A 21,088-nucleotide genomic window follows, 5' to 3' on the forward strand; every position below is an offset into this window, starting at 1 on the left:
ATTTATTCATTTTATTACAGCCAGATATACACAGAGGAGGAGAGACAGAGAGGAAGATCTTCTGTCCGATGATTCAATCCCCAAGTGAGCCGCAACGGGCCGATGCGCGCCCATCCAAAGCCGGGAACCTGGAACCTCTTCCGGGTCTCCCACGCGGGTGCAGGGTCCCAATGCATTGGGCCGTCCTCAACTGCTTTCCCAGGCCACAAGCAGGGAGGTGGATGGGAAGTGGAGCTGCCGGGATTAGAACCAGCAGCGCCCATATGGGATCCCGGGGCGTTCAAGGCGAGGACTTTAGCCGATAGGCCACATTGCCGGGCCCTGTTGTGACTTTTAAAAAAGCTATTTAGTCCTTTGAAAGGCAGAGTAATGGAGAGACCAATGCCAGCTGCTGTGTCACTCCTCAAGTGGCCATAAGTGCAGAGTGAGAGCCCCAGCTGCATCCTGGCCTCTGGCCTCCCACGGAGGGGCAGGGCGGAGGGACCTGAGCACTGTGTCCGGCCTCCGGCCAGTCCAGGCTCTTCAGCAGGGAGCTGAATCAATGGGAATGGCCAGGACTTGAAGTGGTGCTCTGAAGCGGGGTGTGAGTGTCATCAGCTTCAGCCTGACCCGCTGTGCCACGCTGTGCCACACACCCACCCCGTGATGGCTCCTTTCTTGTGAGAGCTCAGTTCCACTGTATTCTTTTGGCTTGATACCTAATAGGTGAGATCTCTAATCGCCACCTGTGAAATCTGGAATTTTTGAAATGTTTTTCCCCTTTTTAGTTGAATTCTTGTCATGTGGTTAGGAAATTAGAAGTTTTTGTCAAAGTATGAATGGCTCAGTATCAGAAGTTTAAAGTTTTAGAAAAATGGTAGTCTTAACAGCATCTCGGCTGTCGTCCTCTCCCTTCTGACACGGCGTCTAGCTTCGGCGTTCTGCCCCTTTTGGCCACTGTCCCGGTGGCTCTGCTAACTTTGGAGGTTCACAGTGTTGCAGCGGGCGGAGACGGAAGGAGCTCTGCAGCAGCCGAGCTTTGTGGCCCTTCCTGTTCTTTGGTATAAGTACCGTCTTAATCTGCATTCGCTTTCTTTTATGATTGAGAAGGAATTGAGCTTTTCTGTGTTACTGTTTTCTGGCTGGTTTGGTCCCAACTTTTAAAACCCCAAAGTGGCAGTTTTTTAAGTTGTATCTGGAAATTTATTTCACAATAAATATTTTAAAATAACTCATTAGCTGCCAAAAATAACACATTCATTTCCTGATTGGCAAACATAATCTTGTCTGCTGCCTCACCCCACCATCTTATTGTGAAATGCATTAATGGGCTTCCTCTACCTCTAACATAACTGAAGTATTCATTCCTGGTATTTAAACCTTTTTGCTTTGTCAGTGTCATTGTCTGTCCATTGCTTTTATCAGACAATAGTACAGTAGTCCTCTTTTGTCCATGGTTTCTTTTTCCTTGGCTTGAATTAGCCTTCTGTTGAAAATAATGAAAATTCCAGAACTAATGCATTTGAGGTGCTGGCTGAGTAGTCTGACAACTTGTGCTGCCCAGGTTGAGCGGGTGCTCATCCCTTGTCCAGCCTGTCCGCTCTGCACAGACCACCTGCCTCTGCGTCACTGAGTTGCTGTGTTGCTCACCAGATGCAGTCTCAACATCACTTGTAGTGGTGCTGAGGGTTGGGTCCTCTCTGGTTTCAGTACCTGGCTGTGTTGTGGGTGAGGGGCATGGCTTTCGCATGTGTCAGTGGGTGACAAGAACAGCAGCTGTTGGTTTTCTGCTTATTGGCTTGTGCACTTTACAAGTGTATTAAACTCTCCACCGTGATCAAGTCGAAGTAGGATGATGAGGTCATTGTTACACATCATGCCTGCTTTCTAGACGATCTGATGGATGCACAGTAAATATCTCTGAATAGGAAGTGGTGCACTTCATGAAAGCATAGCAGGAACGGGATGAAGTACTATGCAGTCTCACTGCTGTGCTCTCCCCAGACCCCGCCCAGCCGCTGTTCCATGTTGAGAGTGACAGGGAATGATTTCCCTCAGCTTTTACTCCCAACAATGAAGCCATGCAGACGTCAAGAAGGAAGCACTGTTAAAACATTGCTCCCAGGCCTGGCGTGGTAGCCTAACAGCTAAAATCCTTGTCTTGCACGCCCAGGATCCCACATGGGTGCTGGTTTGTATACCGGCTGCTCCACTTCCCATCCAGCTCCCTGCTTGTGGCCTGGGAAAGCAGCTGAGGACGGCCTAAAGCCTTGGGACCCTGCACCCGAGTGGGAGACCCAGAAGAAGCTCCTGGCTCCTGGCTTCAGATTGGCTCAGCTCTGACCATTGCGGTCGCTTGGGGAGTGAACCAGAGGATGGAAGATCTATGTCTCCTCCTCTCTTTAATAAAATCTACCTTTCCAGTAAAAATAAATCTTTGCTGTTTAAATCCTAATACGGCCAGCTCAAGTCCATCATTTTTGAGTCTAGTAGTGCTAAATACTGTTTGTGTTTTTCTTTTTTTTTTTTTTTAACATTTTTGGATTACTTTTCCATGGTTGATTAGGGTGATAAGGGTCAAGGGCCACAGGAAGGTGGGTGAGACCATCATTTCCACATTCTTTTTTTCCTTCTTGTGTCTGGGGGAAGGGGAAGGTGAGGGGAGAAGCCACACTCAGCCTCCCAAATGCCTCTGCACCGTGGGATTGAAGACAGTCACCCGATACCACCCCAGGGTCCCAGATGTTGGGGCATGCTCCAAGGGTCCTGCTCAAGAGGTTTTGATAGTTCAGCTTTGAATTACTGCCAATTTCACTACCCCAAGCATGATGAAATCTCCAGAATCCACTGGTTGCTGTAGCTGACCTTAGAGTCTCTGTTTGCCCAGATATTTTTCGTGTGCGTTTCTAATGTCCTCTTGGTTAAAGCATTTTGGTTTATGGTTATGTTTCATAGAAAAGTTTGTCTGGAGTGGGAGCCACATATTTTAATTGTTTATGACAGAGTTCTCACCCACTGGTTCCCTTGGCACATGCCTGTAATGCCCATACCAGCTAGGGCTGGGCCAGGCCTAAACCAGGAACTCGGTTCAGGTCTCCGGCATGGTTGTCCGGCCTGCTGCCTGCCAGGGTGCAGGTCACGGGGAAGGGGGCGTTGGCAGCAGACCCAGGACCCACTTGGCTGTGTGACGGAGGCATCCCTAGGAGTGTCTTCACCCACTAGGCTCTGAAATAGAGATTAAATTCTGGTTTGATGTGAAGTGTGGTATTGAGAGTAAACCTTCAGCTGGTTCAAATGTGCTGATTATGATTAAGAATAGTGTAAAGCACAGAGATTTCTGTTTTCAGGATAGACATGACATTCATCATATTCTCATGACAAATTCTTTTTTAAATATGTGTTTATTTGAAAGGCAGAAAGACTAGATCTCTTCAATTTGCTGATTCATTCCCCTCAAGTGCCTATAACAGCTGTGCCTGGGACAGGCCGAAGCCAGGAATCACACCCAGGTCTTGCACATGGATGCTGTTGGGCCATCACCTGCTGCCTCCCCAGGCACGTTAATAGAAAGCTGGATCAGAAGCAGAGTTGCTAGGGCTGAAACCAGCATTAAGTAAGGGATGTTGGTGTTGCACGTGGTAGCTTGATCTGATGTGCCGCAACATCAGCTCCTCTCCTGAGGATTCCTCTGAAAACAAAGTACTGGAATGAATGGGTTTGGTTGTTGCCACCTTTGTCTCTGCCTTCAGATAGAGGTGTGATTATATTAGATTATCCAAAGTATGGATTTGTTTTGGAAGACAAGGAGGATACCAGCACTGTGAGCAGAATAGAAGTAAAGGCCATGATTATGTCGGGGTTTATTAAAGTGCCATGAGCAGCACGCCGTGATAACGAGTCGTCATGACCCGCAGTAACTGTCAAAGTACTGATTTGTGTGTGTGTGTGTTTCTTTCAAGGCAAGCAGAGTGCTGGTGGCAGCTCGTAATTTTGCAAATGATGCTACATTTGAAATTAAGGTAAGAAGTGTTTGTATTAATAACTGTTCTTCCACAGATACACAATGATAAGGTTTTTTATGTTTTTTTTTAACTTGGAGTAGACCTTTTGATGTTGTTTTCATTTTCTTCCAAATGTTTCCTAACTTGAAGCTTCAGAGTTGTTTACCAAAAATTAAGAATTTTTATTTTTAGCATGTTGCTGGTGTTTGGGAGGACAGGGAGGAGCCTAAAGAGAAAAAACCTACAAAATTGAAACAACTGAATATGAACATTGTTAGATTAGTCTTTGAAAATTTGCGTAACTCGGTTGGCTTCTAGACATTTTCAGCAAAAATCAACCTAAACGATTTCCCAGCCCTGCACCGGCACCCGCTGCTCCGTGCCGTGGGGTCTGCAGGGTTACCTAGTCGGGAGCGTCAGGAAGCAGCTCTGGGTACGCCCCGTGCTTACCACAGTTTGTTGTCACCTGCAATGGAGTCAGATCTGAGTCCACAGGGTCAGCTCCATGGTGACCGGAAGCTGACTGCCCGCCCTCACTGCTTTGTAGAAATGTGACCTTCACCGGCTGGAAGAGGGCCCCCCTGTCACCACCGTGCTCACCAGGGAGGACGGGCTCAAGTACTACAGGATGATGCAGACTGTGCGCCGAATGGAGCTGAAGGCAGATCAGCTGTACAAGCAGAAGATTATTCGTGGCTTTTGTCACTTGTGTGATGGTCAGGTGAGTGTACATTTGTTGTATAGTTCTGTGATTTAGGTAGTTAAGTGTGATTTGTTTATTGATTTTTAAAATTTTTTACCCTACTTCATGTGTCCAGTGTTTGAGGCTCATCTTTTTAGAATAAAAGTTCGAATTCTAACAACCCATATGAAGCTTAGGCTACTGAATTTATAACATTGCTAAATTTCTCAAATCTGTTCTAAAAAGTAGACTGTTTTGAAACTTCCTGACATTGCAATCCTGGACTATATTCACCTTTCAAAGAAAGAACTGCTTAGTTTTGTTGTTGTAGATCTAGGTGGAAGGTTACCAGTTCAGATGCTTGCAGGAGTCAGCCAGGTATAGGAAATGAGTGAACCAGGCCACATGCACCAAACACGGGAGGCACGTCGGTGGGGACGCCAGGGCGCTGCCTAGCCAGCTGGAGTCACGGGCGCAGTCCAGAAGACAGACCTTGAGGGTTTGCTTTTTTGGTGACCTTCTCTCAATAGTTTAACATTGACATCTGTTCCAGAGGTTTTGTGTTTAAATCACTGTCCAGGCTGAAGGAGACGGCCTATCCGCTGGCTGCCTCTTGCAGCCTTACCCACCACTGCGTTTTTGGGTGAAAACTAATCACTTTGCGGTTATTGGTGGCAAGTTCTAGCAGGGATGTTTGGGATCAGGCGTGGAAACCTCTTAGAGTCGTGTATTGTGTTGCCTCACGGTTTCCTGTCCATGTCATGTAGGAAGCTTGCTGTGTGGGCCTGGAGGCTGGCATCAACCCCACAGACCACCTCATCACAGCCTACAGGGCTCACGGCTTCACCTTCACGCGTGGCCTTTCTGTCCGAGAGATTCTCACGGAACTTACAGGTTTGTTCTCGATTTATGGGAAGGGGAAACGAGTTGATTGGCTTGTCAGACATGTTCCGTTGTGTACTCCTGGCATCTAGCATCTTAAGGAAACTGAGTTGAGAAATACCTCCTTCGCTGCTCTGGTAGCTCTCTTGTGCTTTTAAAGCAATCGGCCGTTTTGTATAGTCATCCCACTTCTCTGGCAGTTTTGGAAGTTGGTGCTCTGACACCGAAGAGGGTGTGTGTGTGTTTTGAGATCTGTTTTATTTGTCAGGCGGAGACAGAAATTTTCCCATCTATTGGCTCAGTTCCCAAGTGGCCGCACTAGGCAGCTCAGGGCCAAAGCCCTGCGGCCAGAACTCCATGTGCGTCCCTGACATGGTAGCAAGGCCCAAGCACTTGGGCAGTGCTGCTGCTTTCCCATCAACATTAACAGTAGAACTGGCATCCACAGGCCAGTCACAGGCAGCAGGTTGACCTGCTTTGCCGTGGTGCTGCCCACATCCTCAGTATAGATGCCGTCGCTCAAGCATGCTGACAGAAGTGGGTGGGACTGAACCCTCCGTGCTGTGTCGTCTAGGAATCTGCATAACACTCCCTTTTTCCTTTGTCCCTCTTGACTTTTTTAAAAAGATTTATTTATTATTATTGGAAAGTTAGATATACAGAAAGGAGGAGAGACAGAGAAGAAGATCTTCCGTCCTATGATTCACTCCTTAAGTGGCCACAACAGCTGGAGCTGAGCCAATTTGAAGCCAGGAGCCAGGAGCTTCTTCTGGGTCTCCCACATGGGTGCAGAGTCCCAAATCATTGGGCCGTCCTCGACTGCTTTCCCAGGCCACAAGCAGGGAGCTGGATGGGAAGCGGGGCTGCCGGGATTAAAACTAGCGCCCATATGGGATCCCGGGCATGCAAGGTGAGGACTTTAACCACTATGCTATCACGCCAGCCCCCTCTTGACTCTTGAACTGTTAAGTTACCAGTCCAGGAGTCAGAAGATGTTTGCTACCTAAAAACAAACAAAAATGTCCAGGGCAGGGCAGTACACTAGCATGCAAAGGCAACCCGAGTGCTGAGAGAGCAGGAGGGCCCGGCGGGGGCTCATCAGAGCGTCCTTTGCAAGGAGGCGGGGACGAGGGGCAGCATGCTTGCCAAGAGGGATGGCTGCCCAGTAAGAAGGCTGATTGGCCCGAGTTCTGCTGATGGGCCTCAGAGTGCTACCCGGCGTGTGTGTGCTTCTTCCCACGTGTGCGCTGTACAATTGCAGGACGCAGAGGCGGCTGTGCTAAAGGGAAAGGAGGCTCGATGCACATGTATGCGAGGAACTTCTATGGGGGCAATGGCATTGTTGGCGCTCAGGTAGGCACGCAGTGGGGCTGCGGGTCCTGCGGGGTGTTGCTTTTCAGCACCTGTTGCCTCACGCCCCACCATTTGAACTCTTAGAGTTGTGTGGTGGGTTCAGTATTTTCCTCTGGGAAGTTGTGTGTGATATGCAAGCAGGAACCTCCGGCATGGAGCGGTCCCTTCACCTTTCTGTTTGTCTCGGTGCATGGCTGCGCGGCGTCAGCCTGGCTGTCCCTCTGCCTGCTGCTGGGCAGCGCTGCACTGCTGTGCAGGTCAGGTGGAGGGAGGAGCTGAGGAGCCCCAAGTCCTGCTAGTGACATGCGGCCTGTGCTGCTCACTGGGGACTCTAGTCAGTCAGTCAATGGCAAATGCGCAACAACTAGCAACAAAATTGTGCCCAGGTTGTTTGGTTTGCTTTCAGATTGATTTAATAAGTGTTTTGTCTCTAAAAACGAAAAGCTGGGTTTGGGGTATTTCTTTTGACACTTTGTAGATCAGGAGTTGAGTCTTGGGGGAAACATGATGCTTACTGGATGTAGTAGAATAGAGCACTCACCTCACTTCACTGCCTAACTACCGGCACTGGGGTAAGGGGACCGAGGTGGGAGCTGATGGCGGCAGGGCACATTCTGTCTGTCCCGGCCAGGAGGTATAATCTTGAGCATGCATAGCTCACATGGATGTCTGAGGTGCCTTTTTTGATTGTCACTAATGTCAGGTGCCACTGGGAGCTGGGATTGCTCTGGCCTGTAAGTATAACGGAAAAGATGAGGTCTGTCTGACTTTATACGGCGACGGCGCTGCTAACCAGGTAAGAATGGGGCTCACTCTAATATTCATAGTTAAGCTTCTAAGGTGGTAGCATTGCTTATTATGTGAAAACAGCAGGGTTTTTTAAGTGCAGTTTTAAAAATGTTTCAAACTCATTGCAAACCAGTTGTCTTGGTGCCCGGGTCAGATTCCTAGAATGGTACCTGAGCCTTCATTGTTGGTTTCCGGCTTCCCCTGCCAGCGTTCCAGTAACTGCCAGTCCCACAGGTGGTGCTGTGAAGCCAGGCACTCAGTGCTGTCTGCCGCTGGTGCCCGCTGGCCGTGCAGAGGCTCTGAGCTGAATGATTTACGCTCAAGTGTAGCACTCGTAGCCGGACATGTGCACGTCATCTCTTCAGTGGCTCAGCCCTCCCTTGTGCCTCCCCCGCCGAAGGCAGGGCTGTGGCAGGGTTTCCTGTCCCTTATGAGCGCTCTAGAAATGTCCAGTAAAGCAACAGCTGTGGTAGAGAAGTCTGGAGAACTGAACAAAATGAAACCACTTGAGACTTATACTTTCAGGGTCAGATATTTGAAGCCTACAATATGGCAGCTTTGTGGAAATTACCTTGCATTTTCATCTGTGAGAATAACCGCTATGGGATGGGGACATCTGTTGAGAGAGCTGCAGCCAGCACTGATTACTACAAGAGAGGCGACTTCATTCCTGGATTGAGGGTGAGGATGCCTGTCAGGTTCCGTGGGCGTACCTGTGACTGTCTCAACAGAAAACACTTCCATTTTTCTATGGGTGTGAACAGGTTGCATCAAGGTAAAACGGTCGGGGCCAGTTGTGGTTACGCTCTGTCCTTCTGTTGCTTGTTAGGTAGATGGAATGGATATCCTGTGTGTCCGAGAAGCAACAAAGTTTGCGGCAGCCTATTGTAGATCGGGAAAGGTAAGAGTGTCAGGTCCCTGGCTGGGAATTTCTGAAGACACTGTCACTCAAGAAAGGCGGTGTCCCACTTGCCTGCCATGGCTGACCAGGGGTATCTGCTATTGAGGTGGAGAGGAGCAGGGTCCAGCAGGGTGACAGGGCCCTGTGAACACTGTGGTCTCCGTCTGCAGGCGGTTCTCAGGTGCTTGCCTCGCCTCTCCCCTTCTCGTTCAGGTCATCGTTGTAATTCACCCCCAAACCCTTGCAAGTGAGCGGCTGGGAGTCCTTTCCACAGTGCTCAGCATAGAACTAGGCCGTGTCATAGGCATTTAGGGGCTTTGTGTTATAAACAGTCCTGAGTCCGTGCTTCCAATGTCTGCAAGTGCGGGAAGGGCAGCGGAGAGAATGGCCTGCAAAGAGCATCCAGTGCTGCCGGAGGGTCAGGAGGTGCTCTGTGCACATTGGGATTGCGTGGCATAGACAGCACGCCCGTGGTTATCTGAGGGAGGAGCCAGGCAGGTGCCCTCATCTCAGGAGGCCAGTGGGATGTGGCTGGCAGTGCCGACAGGCTTAGGGTGGTTGGGGTGAGGCCAGGAGAAAGTGTGCGAGCAGGACAGGCTTGCTGCAGTGGGCTGCACTTCCACACTGGGACTCAAGGCCGAGAAGCTGGGCCCTGGGCTTGACCGTCACCTCTCCTAACTGCTGTGAGGGCGGAGGATCCAACCCTGGGTGAGATTGCCAAGTGGTTTGTAGCATCTTTACTCTCCCAGCATGACCAAAGCTGCAGTTAGACGAGGGCCTGGAAGCCCCTGGCTAGTACACCCTGCGCCCGATGTTTCCAGATGCCCAGAGGAACAACGGACAATGATGGGTTGATTAGGTTTTGAGTTTAGGGATAATTGTTTGGACCATTTTACAGATGAAGAAACTCAGGTATGTGGCTAAGTTATCTTTGAGGCAGGATTGAACGCTTAGAGCCAGCTCCTCCCATGCCCATTGCTTTCTCCTTCCTGGAAGTGGGCTAGGACGAGCAGGCTGCTGACCTGCAGGACTCTCTAACCCTCCCCCTCGTGGGCTTTCACACCTGAGGCGCTAAGCACCTGCTGGCTTTGTTCCTATCACAACTTGGTTGCAGCAGCACTAGCTGCCAGACCCCTGGAAACCAGTGTGAGGTGGGCAAGAGGCTGGTGCCTTTTTGTTTCAAACTGAGCCACTAGCAGTTTACACTTCCACTAAATGCGAGAAGAATGAAATGTGCGCTAGGAGGCTGAAATGAAAAGATTGGAATCATTCAGCTGGTGAACTTGCGGCAACTTAGCTGACTATAGACGTGGGACCACATCGTGCTGGAAAGGTCTGTGCTGGGCCTGGTCCCGTTGACATGCTGTGCGTGGTCCCGTACCTGACTGCCCCGGGTTCTGTTTTAGGGACCCATCCTGATGGAGCTGCAGACTTACCGTTACCACGGACACAGCATGAGTGACCCCGGGGTGAGGTATGCTTGGGGAAGTGGAGAGGGTGTTCCAGCTTAGGTGGGCTTTGAAGCTGCTGCAGTAGAGCATGTCAACATTGGCTTTTAAAGCCAGGCACCAGTTTGCTTCACTTGCCAAATTGGTGTGTTGGCACTAAGTGTTAGTCTGAAAGCAGTGCTGCCTAAGAAATTGTTTCCAACATGAAATGCATTGTGGAAATTCCTCCATTATAGAGTAATAAAAGAAAGCTTTAAGTCACTTGGTTGCATAAAGAAATGAGGCTGATGTAACAGTATAGAGTAGCGCCTTTGGGGGCACCGAGCAAATGGCACAAAATCCTGCCAAAGGTGGTCAGGATTTGGGAATGTCCCAGGAGATTAAAAGAAAGCAAGGTTAACTGGCACAGGGGGCCTTCCCATACCCAAATGGGTCAATCCAAACCTCCAGGCTATACTGGGACAGTGTGGGAACAGTGGACGTAAACGAGCCTCCTGTAGAGCGAACTCTACCGGAAGATGCACTGTGGCATTGTTGGCCAGGGAAAGGCTCTAACAGTGTCACAGTGGAGAGCCTGGAATCCCCGGGTGTGCTGCCCCTGCTGCTCTGAAGTGGGAAGGGGAGAGGGAGATGCCTCAGTCTGAGGGCCCCTGGTGTAGCACCCTGGAGGAGCCATGGGAACTGGCAGCGTAGTTTCATCTGAGACCCAAGCAGCTGTAGAGCTATGAGATACTTGGAAGCATCAGCCATATATGTTGCAAAGCCAAAAGTTTTAAATCTAGGCAGGTATCTGTCAAATTTTCAGGTGCCACAGTAAAGTCCCAAGGGTGCTGGCACCTGAATACACCTGTATTCTGCCTGTTTCCCCAGCTACCGTACACGAGAAGAGATTCAGGAAGTCAGGAGTAAGAGCGACCCCATCATGCTTCTCAAGGACAGAATGGTGAACAGCAATCTGGCCAGTGTTGAAGAATTAAAGGTACGGTCGCCTTGCGCGGTTGGCTCGTTTCTGAGCTGTCTGTTTCCGCCTCTGCGTTTGACGTGGTGGGACCTTAATTCATGCTGAATGTCTACAAGGCTATTGTGTTGGGTCCTGGGACCCAGAAGAGCAGGAATTCTTGAGTGCGCGCTAAGAGTAAGAGCAGAGGCATCCCTTTCTGAGAAGATAGTGTGGGTTTTTGGTCGCAGAGTAGCCGCTAGGCGGACATGTGTTGGAGTTGGTCCTCCATGGTTAGCAGTGGGACAGCTGCACCGGCTGCTGTGCATTGAAATCTTTTCTCCTGGAATCTGACTTCTAGGAAATTGACGTTGAAGTGAGGAAGGAAATTGAGGACGCCGCGCAGTTTGCCACAGCTGACCCTGAGCCACCTCTGGAGGAATTAGGCTACCACATCTACAGCAGCAATCCCCCTTTTGAAGTCCGTGGGGCCAATCAGTGGATTAAGTTTAAATCAGTCAGTTAACAAGAGACCAGAGATAGCGAAGGGAGGGTCGTGCCCTCAGCAAAGGTATGGAGCCCCCACCCCGCATGTTCTCAACTTTGAGGAATGAAAACTCCCGTAAGCTTTCAGTGAGACTACGTGGTATGTAGATTAAAGGGAGAGTAACTGCATGCAGCTTGTGTATTGTTGTGTAGTGTGACTACGGAGCAATGCAGACATTAAGCTTCCCCCCTATTTTACACTTCCAGCAAATCCTCTCTAGCCAGTGCCGCCACCCTGCCGTTGTGGGCAGGGAGACGCGTGCCCTTGCAGGTACACTCACAAGGAGCGCTAGCCCAGCCTGCTCGTCACGGTGTCCTGTCCCGAGACGAGCAGTGTAAGCAACAGAGGGGAAGGAAGACAACTCCACTTGCAAATGAAATTAACAGCCAGGTGACAGTTTAATCCATCTGTCATTCACATCGGCTACAAGGCACATTGCTCATACATAGGAGCCAGTTTAACTTCACAAAAACAGCGACTCCCAGGCTAGTGTTTTTACACAGCCATCCTCCACCACCCAGTGCCACAGCATGCATGGTGACTCCTTTTCCAGGGCACTGGATCTACGCATATAAAGGTTGTCAAAACCAAGGCATGGTTCTGTTGGTTGTTACAGTGTCACGATCTTCCTAATGTATTGTGTGCACATAACAGACGCAGCCCATGTGTTGACTGTCAGCATGGGCTTACTGGCGGTTTAGCGAGGCCCACCAAGCCTGCTTCCATACCGGGAGAGGGCGTTCCAGAACCGGTACAGGAGGCCACCCCTAGGAAAGACAGACAGACCAGCACAAGCCTTAAGGCAAAGTCCTACGAAGAGTTTGTGGTTGCACAATGAGGGAGGCCGCCACCCCAGGGGAGGCTGCAGTGGAATTCCTAGCCCTGGCCACTGTAGGTATTTGGGCAATGAGCCAATGGGTGCAAGATCTGTCACTTAATTTCAGCATTTTTTAAAAGCTCTTCAAAGCTTTAAACAAATACAGGCTCAAAAAGATTGGTTCACTCCCCAAGTATCCACAAGCGCAGGACCAGCCAGAGAAGTCAGTGTCCAGGCCCCCGCTACCCGCACAAGTGGAGCAGGTGTCCCAACTTTCATTTCAGTGCTGCATAAAGATGACATGCAGGCCAGTGTTGCCTGCTTACAGGTCCTGCCTTGCCTCCCTGGCAACAAAGCCTGCACGCTTTGTGACCCTCAAGGGCACAGTCCCCTGGTGAGGGCCATCCTGCGGCTCTTACCGCTGGTACAGATGGCTCAGCTGCTCCTTAGTGATGTTGTTAGGAATTGCAGACAGCGCGTAGCCTTCCTCGACAATCTGAAACAAAGAGCAGCCACGTAAGAACACTCGAGCCGCAGCACAGGAGCAAGCTTTTAGCAATGAAGGTACCTTTTCAATGAGGCTTGCATCCGCTCCTTGCAGCTTCAACCATTCTAAGAGACTCATTTGTGTCCTATGCCCTTGAGAGGGCCCAGGGTCCTCGGCAGGAGCTGTGATAAATTGAAATTTGTTGTACATTAGTGTCTATATCCGCCTACTTGCTTTGGAAATGTTGGTTTTTAATCAAAAGACCAGAAGGCAAAGGTGACGGGGGATGAACTCTGACCCAGCCTTGCACTCCGAGGGGCTACCTGGAGTGCTCTTACTCCATGTACCTTCACTATCCCTTTAGAGTGCTTCTGCCTGGTTGAAAATGCTTTCTCTCTAGAGCTTGAATAGCTCGGGAACGAGATAGCTTTCACACGAAGGAGAGTATATCCGAGCTACCCGATTCTGTATGGCAGAGTAGCTCTAACTTCAGACCAGACTTGCTAAGTAGAATTGAGGCAGTGAAGTTAGGACACACACCTCCCTTCACCCGAAACTGCTGTCTTTAGGGTAAGTCATCCCTTGCAAGTGAGGGACACGAGGCCGCCTTGGGAAGTGGCCTCAACCTTGCCATACTGCATGTGCAAGGTCATCCTCGTGCCTCATGGTGGCCCTGGCTGCCTTCCATTGCAATGACAAGCTCTGGGCACACATGACCAATTGTTTCCTCGAGGCTTAATCTGAGTTGAAGAGTCTGGCTTGATCTTCACCATGCTGGTCTCGGGGCAGGGGAGACTCACCATGCGTGCTGTGCTGCAGCTCATGCAGCTCCTGAGTTTTTTCCTCCAGAGTTTGCTGGAGGAAGCTCTGGTAGTTTCTTTCTCTCTGAATTAGGTGTTCCAAAAGACTGGTTTGAAGGAAAAGAGGGAGAAAACAAGCCGTTGGCCAAGCAGCCTATGGCCTGAACTCACCTTGCACATCTGCGGGAAGTGAGGCGCCTGCGACGGGGCAGGCCTAAGTGTGGGCTCTGGGTTAGGAAGCAGAGCACAGCCTGACTGCAGCAGCCCCCTTCAGGTTTCCTTCTGGGGCTCAGAGCATTCTTTTCCATGGCCTTGAATTTGTGCCTCCCCCGGGCACGGCTAAGGTGATGGTATTGGGGTGGGGCAGGGAGTCATGTTCCCTTGGAGAAGATCCCAGAGTTTCCCAGGAAGGCTCTAGTGAGATGCTGGCGAGCCCCAAAGAGAGGATGCTTGCCAGAGAACTGGGTCTCGCAGGCTCCATAGCTAGGCCAATGACAGTCCTGCCCTGGGCTGGCTGCCCCAGCGAAGGCTCTGTGTTACAGCAGCCTCAGGGGAGTCCAACAGTTTGGAGCTGTTCAGTGCTCTGAACTCACCCGGAAAGCTGAGATGCGTGCACACAAAGCTGAACTGCTAAGTCTGTAGCTAGACCAAGGGCCCTCCCGCAGGACACTGCACGCCCCGCACGCCTTCCAGCACCTCTGGCTCAGGGTAGTGATGCAATCCCTGAGCCAGAAAAGGCGGGGCTGTGGACAGGCCGATGCTGCTCGGCTCGGCTCAGGCTGCCACGCAGCCTCTGTTCCCAGTGGCAGGTTCTTTAACGCATACTGGAAACTGCAGAAGTAAGCTTTCAGTGGCTGGGGTTCTCCAAGCAGTCACTATTCCGAGGTCACTGAGTGGAGGAAGGCAGCGAAAAACCCTTCCACCACCAGGCCTGCGCCCAAGCTACCTCCTTCCACAGTGGCAGGGGAGTTGATTCCAGCTCATACCTGCACCCACCGGTAGAAAAAGCTTTTGGCTCTGCCACAGGGCCAGACTGGTGACCTCCAGGCACGCATTCCGCCCGGCAGCCACGGCCGCGGCGTCTGGCGCCATAAGGCTGCATGGGAACACGTGTCAGCCATGTACATGAACACGCTGGCTGCTGCTCAACTGCTTACCACCAGGGGCTACGGACCTTCCTCAACGGAAACGAACAGCTCTGCGTAAGACAAAACTTGAAGGGCCATCGTTCCATCTCCCCAAGGCCCACCTGCTTGCCGTGCCTGGGGGCTGCACATGCTGTGTGTTTCGTTCATGAACATCTTAGTGCCTGCTATGTTCCGTGGAGGGGAGCAAGCAGTCGGGTGAGTGTGTAGAAACATGGCAGTGCCAGGGTTTCCCCTGGCTGGGAATGTATCCCGCTGATCCCTGCCATGCGGGCAGGGCAGTGCGAGACCCATGTGTCAGCCAACTTGTTAACTCAGGGGTGAACAGCCACCAACCACTGCTGGGTGAAGGGACAGGCACAGAGAGGGAAGTCAAGGTGCTTGTGCCCTTGAACAGGGCTGAGTGCCAAGAAACCCTAACCCTGTGGCAGCCCCCGGCACTCTGGAGCCCGCCTCTTCCGGGCTAGGGCAGCTGAAGCCACGGATGTCCCCTTGCCCAGTTCCTTATGTTCCCCACCCCACTCACAGACCAAAGACCCACAAAGCCTTACTGGGTGGTCCCCTCCCGGAGGTGGTTGTACTGGACGTTCGAGTGCAGCTGGCCCTGCAGGGCAGATGCGGCACCATGGCCTCCAACAGCCGCGTCGGTCGGGTCAGCCTGAGGCCCACTGCCTGGCAGCCTGTCCACCTGCTCCACGATCTGGTCTGGTCCCGCAGAGGCAGACTGAGAGCAGCTTTGGAGTTCTATGAAGTCACAGAAGAAACCCCAGGTTAGCAGGGGCCTAAGCCAGGGAGGGGCCTGTTCCCGCCCAGCCCACAGCTTGCAGTGCCTGGCAGGGGAGCCACCACCGGGCCCTCCACAGTACAAATGTCACCTACCCAGCTGACAGCCAGCATGGCACATGGGTGTGAAGTTAGCTAGCTAGGGATACCCAAGGTGCAGCCAGACCTCAGACCATGGCTGGGACAGATTCCTACAAAAGGTGCCTCTGGGGAGGACAGGCCTCGTCAGCCAAGCAAGGAGCAGCTGAGCCCTGGCTGGGCAGCAGTGCCCCTTCAACAGCCAGCTGTGCCAACAGGAGGCGTTCCGGCTAGGGCAGCAGAGCCGTCTCAGGACCCAACAGTCTGCCTAGCACCCCGGCAGAGGGCTACGGAACTGTCCCAGGAGGGCTCTAGGCCTTCACGCACATTCTCTCCTAGGTCACAATCCTAGTCTGGGCACTCAGCTGCCTCCAGTCTCGGGGACACGTGACACTGAGCTCTCTTAGTAGCCCTTGAATCATGCTGAGCGCAGAGCCACAGTCAGAAAGAAAAAGCAGCATCCTGGAAACGGCACCTTCTGTTCTCCCCGAGCCAAGTGGACTGACTGCAGCAGGACCCTACCTGGCACGAGTGTGCTGATGGCGGCCTGCACCGCCTGGTACACGATGTCCATTGCTAATTTCCAGTAGGGCCCCTTTAAGTGCTTCATCAACATTTTATCAACCTAGAATAAAATAAAAGCACAAAACTGCATTTCTGGTCTTAGACTACATCTCAGAACTAACGAGCTCTGGCTGGCTCGTCTGCTTCCCCCGTCTGCATTTCTGTCTGACCTGTTCTGACAGGACCCCTGAGACATGCTGGGGACTCAAAACCTCCAGGGGAGGAGTGGCACTGAGCTGCTCAAGTCCATGGTCATTGTCATTCCTGCTCTGTGGGGCCCAGTGCACACCTGCCCTTCCTCGTGAGTTACTGAGCAGCATCTGCCGCCTTGGGGCTCAGGCCGGGACACAGAAGCAGCTTATGGCACCCTGGGAGAAGATGGTACCTGAATCCTGTGACCTCAAATCTGTGCCAGGGCCACGTGCCAGCACTTACTGCATCCTGGAAGGCAAACAGGACCAGGTGAATCTGCTTGATGGCGAGGCTGTGGAAGTTGAGGTCCGTCTTGAGCTTTGAGATCATTGCCACCATGAGCCCGCGCTCTGGCAAGTGGATGAAGTCCCGCAGGATCCCGATGATGCTTTGGATGTGGTTGATGGAGAGGTGCAGCTCTATTGAGCCCTAGACACACACAATGTTCAGAGTGACTCAGAAAGGCCCAGAACATTGGGTAAGTGCTGCCTCCTACAAGGGAGGGGGCCCGGCGCCGTGGCCTAGCGGCTAAAGTCCTTGCCTTACACGTGCTGGGATCCCATATGGCCGCCGGTTCTAATCCCAGCGGCCCTGCTTCCCATCCAGCTCCCGGCTTGTGGTCTGGGAAAGCAGTGGAGGACGGCCCAAAGCCTTGGGACCCTGCACCCACAAGGGAGACCTGGAAGAAGCTCCTGGCTTTGGATTGGCTCGGCTCCCGCCATTGCAGCCACTTGGGGAGTGAATCATTGGACAGAAGATCTTCCTCTCTGTCTCCTATTCTCTGTATATATCTGACTTTGCAATAAAAATAAATAAATCTTGGGACCGGCGGCGTGGCCTAGCGGCTAAAGTCCTCGCCTTGAAAGCCCCGGGATCCCATATGGGCGCCGGTTCTAGTCCCGGCAGCTCCACTTCCCATCCAGCTCCCTGCTTGTGGCCTGGGAAAGCAGTCGAGGATGGCCGAAAGCCTTGGGACCCTGCACCCGTGTGGGAGACCCGGAAGAGGTTCCAGGTTCCCGGCTTTGGATGGGCGCGCACCGGCCCGTTGCGGCTCACTTGGGGATTGAATCATTGGATGGAAGATCTTCCTCTCTGTCTCTCCTCCTCTGTGTATATCTGGCTGTAATAAAATGAATAAATCTTTAAAAAAAAAATAAATAAATCTTAAAAAAAAATAAAATCAGGGAGGAAGCCTCAGTTTGCCAGGACCATGTCTGAGGGTCAATGCAAATGCTTTCATCCATACTGTTCTCCCTGCCGCTGAGGGCACCTCTGGTGTATCCTAGAGTAGGGCAGGTGGCCACGCGCCAGTGCTGCAAAGAAGGCTGGCGACTGGGAGCCCCACTGGTGGCGGGCTGTCTGCCGCAGTGCAGCTTTTTCTCCAGCAGGGAGCAGCATCACTCCCCAAATACCCAAGAGCACTGCAGTATTCTGCAAATTCATATTATTGCAGTATTGGTTTTTGTGTTTCGTTTTTGCTGGGGATGGGAAGGACTTTGGGGAATACTTAGGGTGCTCATCGTACCTATGCAAGTACCCTAGAGCAGCATGAGCCCTGGTCCCCGTTTGGACCTTCAGCAAGCTGCACCTGGCAAGAGTGGGTGGCACTAGCAGGGCAGGGTTTGTACCTGGACCAAGAACTCCTGCAGGCTGGAAGCCACCTGGTTCTGCTTCTCCAACAGAAGTTGGTATAGAATGGCCCGGAGCTCGCGGTCCTCTGGGGACAAGGACACACCATCTTCTGGAACCCTGTGGCAGACACACATGTGGGAGGGGCTGCATGGGAATGCCATGCTGCAGGAACGCACAGGAAGGAGGCCATGCCTGGTGAGGGGTGCACGGAGGAAGGGGCAGGCACAGGACACACGGCCCTCCCAGCTCCCACTGCCCTGCAGGGCAGGCAGCGACTGAGGAAGGCCAGCTCGCTGGCAGGTGCACAGCACGGGGACAGGACAGCGGGCTGTACCTGAGCAGGTGGTCCCGCTGCTGCTCTGGCACCTGCATCTCTTCCAACAGTGCTTCAGGTGGGATGGAGTCGTGCTGTGGGCCATGGTTGCTGCTAACCCCGATGCTGCCAGGGCCGCCAGCAGCTCCACGGCTGTCCTCACTGCTGGCACCCTGGCTAGTGCCTTCGCCACTGTCGCTGCTGCTGCTGCTGCTGCTGCTGCTGCTGCTGCTACTGCTGCTGCTGCTGCTGCTACTGCTGCTACTGCTGCTGCTGCTCAGGGGATGGGCTGCAGAGGACTCAGTCAGGACCTGGGAGACTTCTGTGGGGGAGGGGAGGCTCAGCCAGGCAGGGCACAGGTGCTGGGAAGGCGGGCTGCCACGCCTGTACCATGGACTTGTAAGCCAGATGTAGGCCTGGGATGGCCAGCTGCTACCCTGCCCACGAGTGACTGTCTCAGCCTGTGACCCAAGTCACGCAAGGGGAAAGGGGACCAAGGGGCATCTTTGCCAGGGGTCACTCCACTGTGCTTCAGGGGCTTTCAGGACAGCCAGTGGTAGACAAACCTCATGAAGACACCCCCGAGCCAGGGTCACAGGCAGCACAGGCCCCCCACGGGGGTGGCCCCGCAGCCTGGGCCTGCCGTGCTCCTGCCCTGCTGTGGACTCCAAACGCCTCCAGGGAGGCTCTCTGTGCCTCTGTCGAGCAATCAATGCTCACTTTGGGCTGGATTTCCCAGAAACACCCTCTGGGCACATGGGCCACTCCAGGCCAGCTGGGGAGGGGCACACCTACCAGTGGGGCAGGCCTCACCCAAGGGCTGGAACACCGGGTCGCTCCAGTCCGCACAGTCCACTTGGCTCAAGAAGCCCATTTGGAGCAGTTGGGCGGCGGTGGCCCGCTTCTGGGGGCTGGGCTCAAAGCAGGACAGAATGAAGGCTCTGGCTTCCGCGGACAGGAATTTCGGGATCTTGGGGTGGGTCTTAAACATGCCCACCTGTAGGCGGAGCAAGGGAAAGACTGTGTGAGTACCAGCAAGGCCGGAGCCGCGGCAGGCCTACCACCACGCTCCCGCGCCAGCCACGGCCTGGCAGCACCTGCTATGGTTTCCTCCGGAGACTAGCAGGGACTCTGTCCCTCCCGTGGGTGTGCCATGGTGGGTTCTGAATAGCCACATCTCACAGTGACAGAGCATGTGGACAATGAGTCCTGCTGCCCAGCGGTTCCCGTCAAAGGCGTTTAAGTCTTTCTAGAATGTATCTGCTTGGGGTTCACAGCCTCCCCCTGCTTTTCCAAGCCTCCTCCCCACCCCAACCCAGGGCTTCAGATCCACACCTACAAAAGTCAAACTATCTTCAGAAAAACTGTCCAAACAGCTCAAGAAGAACCAGGAGGAGAGGGGAGAGGAGAAATGGGGGAAGGGGAGGAAGAGACAGAGGAGAAGGGAGAGTAGGGGAAGGAGGAGGGGGGAACGAAACCCCTTAGGCCCTACACTGACACAGCTGAAGCCTTGGCTCAGTTTCCTGCCTCCCGCAGGCAGCCTGTTATTTCTTCCATGGCCAGCTGGGGGCGCGATGTGCATGGAAGATTCTCTCTCTCCCTCTAACTCTAAATAAATCTATCTTTAAAAAAAAAAGGCAGAGGGGAATTTTCCTTTGGCGTGGACATTCTTGGCAGGTGATGACCCCCTGCCTTCCTGTTCCTGAAATCTCAGAAGCGTATGCCTTCCTCCCCACCCCAGCGGCAAGCTCGAGGGCCGCGCTTGTCTTACTTGGAACATTGCTGCCTGCGGTTCGCCAAGCTCATGGAACGGAGGCCTGCTGGTGGCCATCTCCACAATGGTGCAGCCCAGGGACCAGATGTCAGCGGCGGAGTCATACCCGCACAGTCCCTGGTCGATGATCTCAGGCGCCATGTACTGCAGAGTGCCTGTTGGGGAAAGATGAGAGCCTGTGAGTGCCACGTGGCCAGAAAAGCACGCAGAGTGGGGTCCACCTGCCTCGTCAATGGTAGGCGCAACCTGCCCAAAAGAATAATAATGATAATAATAATAATAATGTTGTACGCTTTCAAATAATGAAAGGGGGAGGGAAGACGAGAGAGAAGACAGGTTTTTACATCCACTGCTTCATTTTCCAAATGTCTACAGCGGCAAGAGCCAGGCAGAAGCCAGGAGCCCCGAAGTACAGCCGGCCTTCCCTGTGCGTGGCTGGGACCCAAGCACTATACCTCCTACCTGCCGCCTCCCAGGATGCAGATTACCAGGAAGGTGGATCCAAAGTGGAGAAGCCAGGACTTAACCAGGGCATGCCAACCTGCCACTCCACACCACATGAAAGAGCCCCCAGCTCCACATCTCCTGGCCAGAGCCATGCACGTGCCTTCCTTGACCCCTAGCCCATCGAGACACAGCTGCTGGTCCCTCCGCAGCATGTCCAGGCTGAGCCCACTCAGCACGTACAGGGCAAGTATCCCTTACCCAGTCCACTTGTGTTACAGCTGTTGGAGTTACTCTGGATTTGGGGAGATTTACGCCAACTTCACTGGCTAAATATGCCTCATCAGAAAATGAGAAATGCTTCCCAATCAGAAATTTGTTGATCACCTTCATGATGCTCAAAGACTTTCAGGTTCCACAGCGTCTCAGAACAGGGATGCTCCACCTGTGCCCAGGCATACTGAACCCAGGGAAACTAGAGCAGCAGGAGTGCCATCTACAAAGGCCTCTGGATGGACAGCAGAGCGGCGGGGCTGGCAG

General features: G+C 52.7%; 2 protein-coding genes across 6 annotated transcripts in view; one reads left to right on the forward strand and one right to left on the reverse strand.

Annotated features, from left to right (window-relative positions):
• The window catches only part of PDHA1 (pyruvate dehydrogenase E1 subunit alpha 1), an 80,347-nt gene that overhangs the window by 2,607 nt on the left and 56,652 nt on the right, over window positions 1-21,088 (forward strand). Inside the window, exons 2-11 of the mRNA XM_004597480.3 lie at window positions 3,939-3,998; window positions 4,528-4,701; window positions 5,430-5,556; window positions 6,806-6,897; window positions 7,601-7,693; window positions 8,212-8,367; window positions 8,516-8,587; window positions 9,994-10,061; window positions 10,906-11,014; window positions 11,334-11,502. Coding sequence (XP_004597537.1) covers window positions 3,939-3,998; window positions 4,528-4,701; window positions 5,430-5,556; window positions 6,806-6,897; window positions 7,601-7,693; window positions 8,212-8,367; window positions 8,516-8,587; window positions 9,994-10,061; window positions 10,906-11,014; window positions 11,334-11,498 — 1,116 coding nt within the window. The 3' untranslated portion in view covers window positions 11,499-11,502. The remainder of the gene's footprint in view (window positions 1-3,938; window positions 3,999-4,527; window positions 4,702-5,429; window positions 5,557-6,805; window positions 6,898-7,600; window positions 7,694-8,211; window positions 8,368-8,515; window positions 8,588-9,993; window positions 10,062-10,905; window positions 11,015-11,333; window positions 11,503-21,088) is intronic.
• MAP3K15 (mitogen-activated protein kinase kinase kinase 15) overlaps window positions 12,122-21,088 on the reverse strand; it is a 91,174-nt gene continuing 82,207 nt past the window's right edge. Inside the window, exons 19-29 of one of the 5 annotated variants that reach the window (XM_058658625.1) lie at window positions 20,102-20,259; window positions 19,126-19,327; window positions 18,352-18,652; window positions 18,014-18,161; window positions 16,629-16,814; window positions 16,152-16,254; window positions 15,320-15,512; window positions 13,624-13,730; window positions 12,905-13,005; window positions 12,756-12,832; window positions 12,122-12,286 (exon numbers count right to left, since the gene is read on the reverse strand). In XM_058658625.1, the coding sequence (XP_058514608.1) occupies window positions 12,217-12,286; window positions 12,756-12,832; window positions 12,905-13,005; window positions 13,624-13,730; window positions 15,320-15,512; window positions 16,152-16,254; window positions 16,629-16,814; window positions 18,014-18,161; window positions 18,352-18,652; window positions 19,126-19,327; window positions 20,102-20,259 (1,646 nt within the window). In that variant the 3' untranslated portion in view covers window positions 12,122-12,216. Of the gene's footprint in view, window positions 12,287-12,755; window positions 13,006-13,623; window positions 13,731-15,319; window positions 15,513-16,151; window positions 16,255-16,628; window positions 16,815-18,013; window positions 18,162-18,351; window positions 18,653-19,125; window positions 19,328-20,101; window positions 20,260-21,088 lie in introns of all 5 variants that reach the window. The other 4 variants (XM_058658623.1, XM_058658622.1, XM_058658624.1 and 1 more) reach the window with 4 other exon arrangements.

The sequence above is a fragment of the Ochotona princeps genome, chromosome X (assembly GCF_030435755.1).
Source record: "Ochotona princeps isolate mOchPri1 chromosome X, mOchPri1.hap1, whole genome shotgun sequence".
Lineage (NCBI taxonomy): Eukaryota > Metazoa > Chordata > Mammalia > Lagomorpha > Ochotonidae > Ochotona > Ochotona princeps.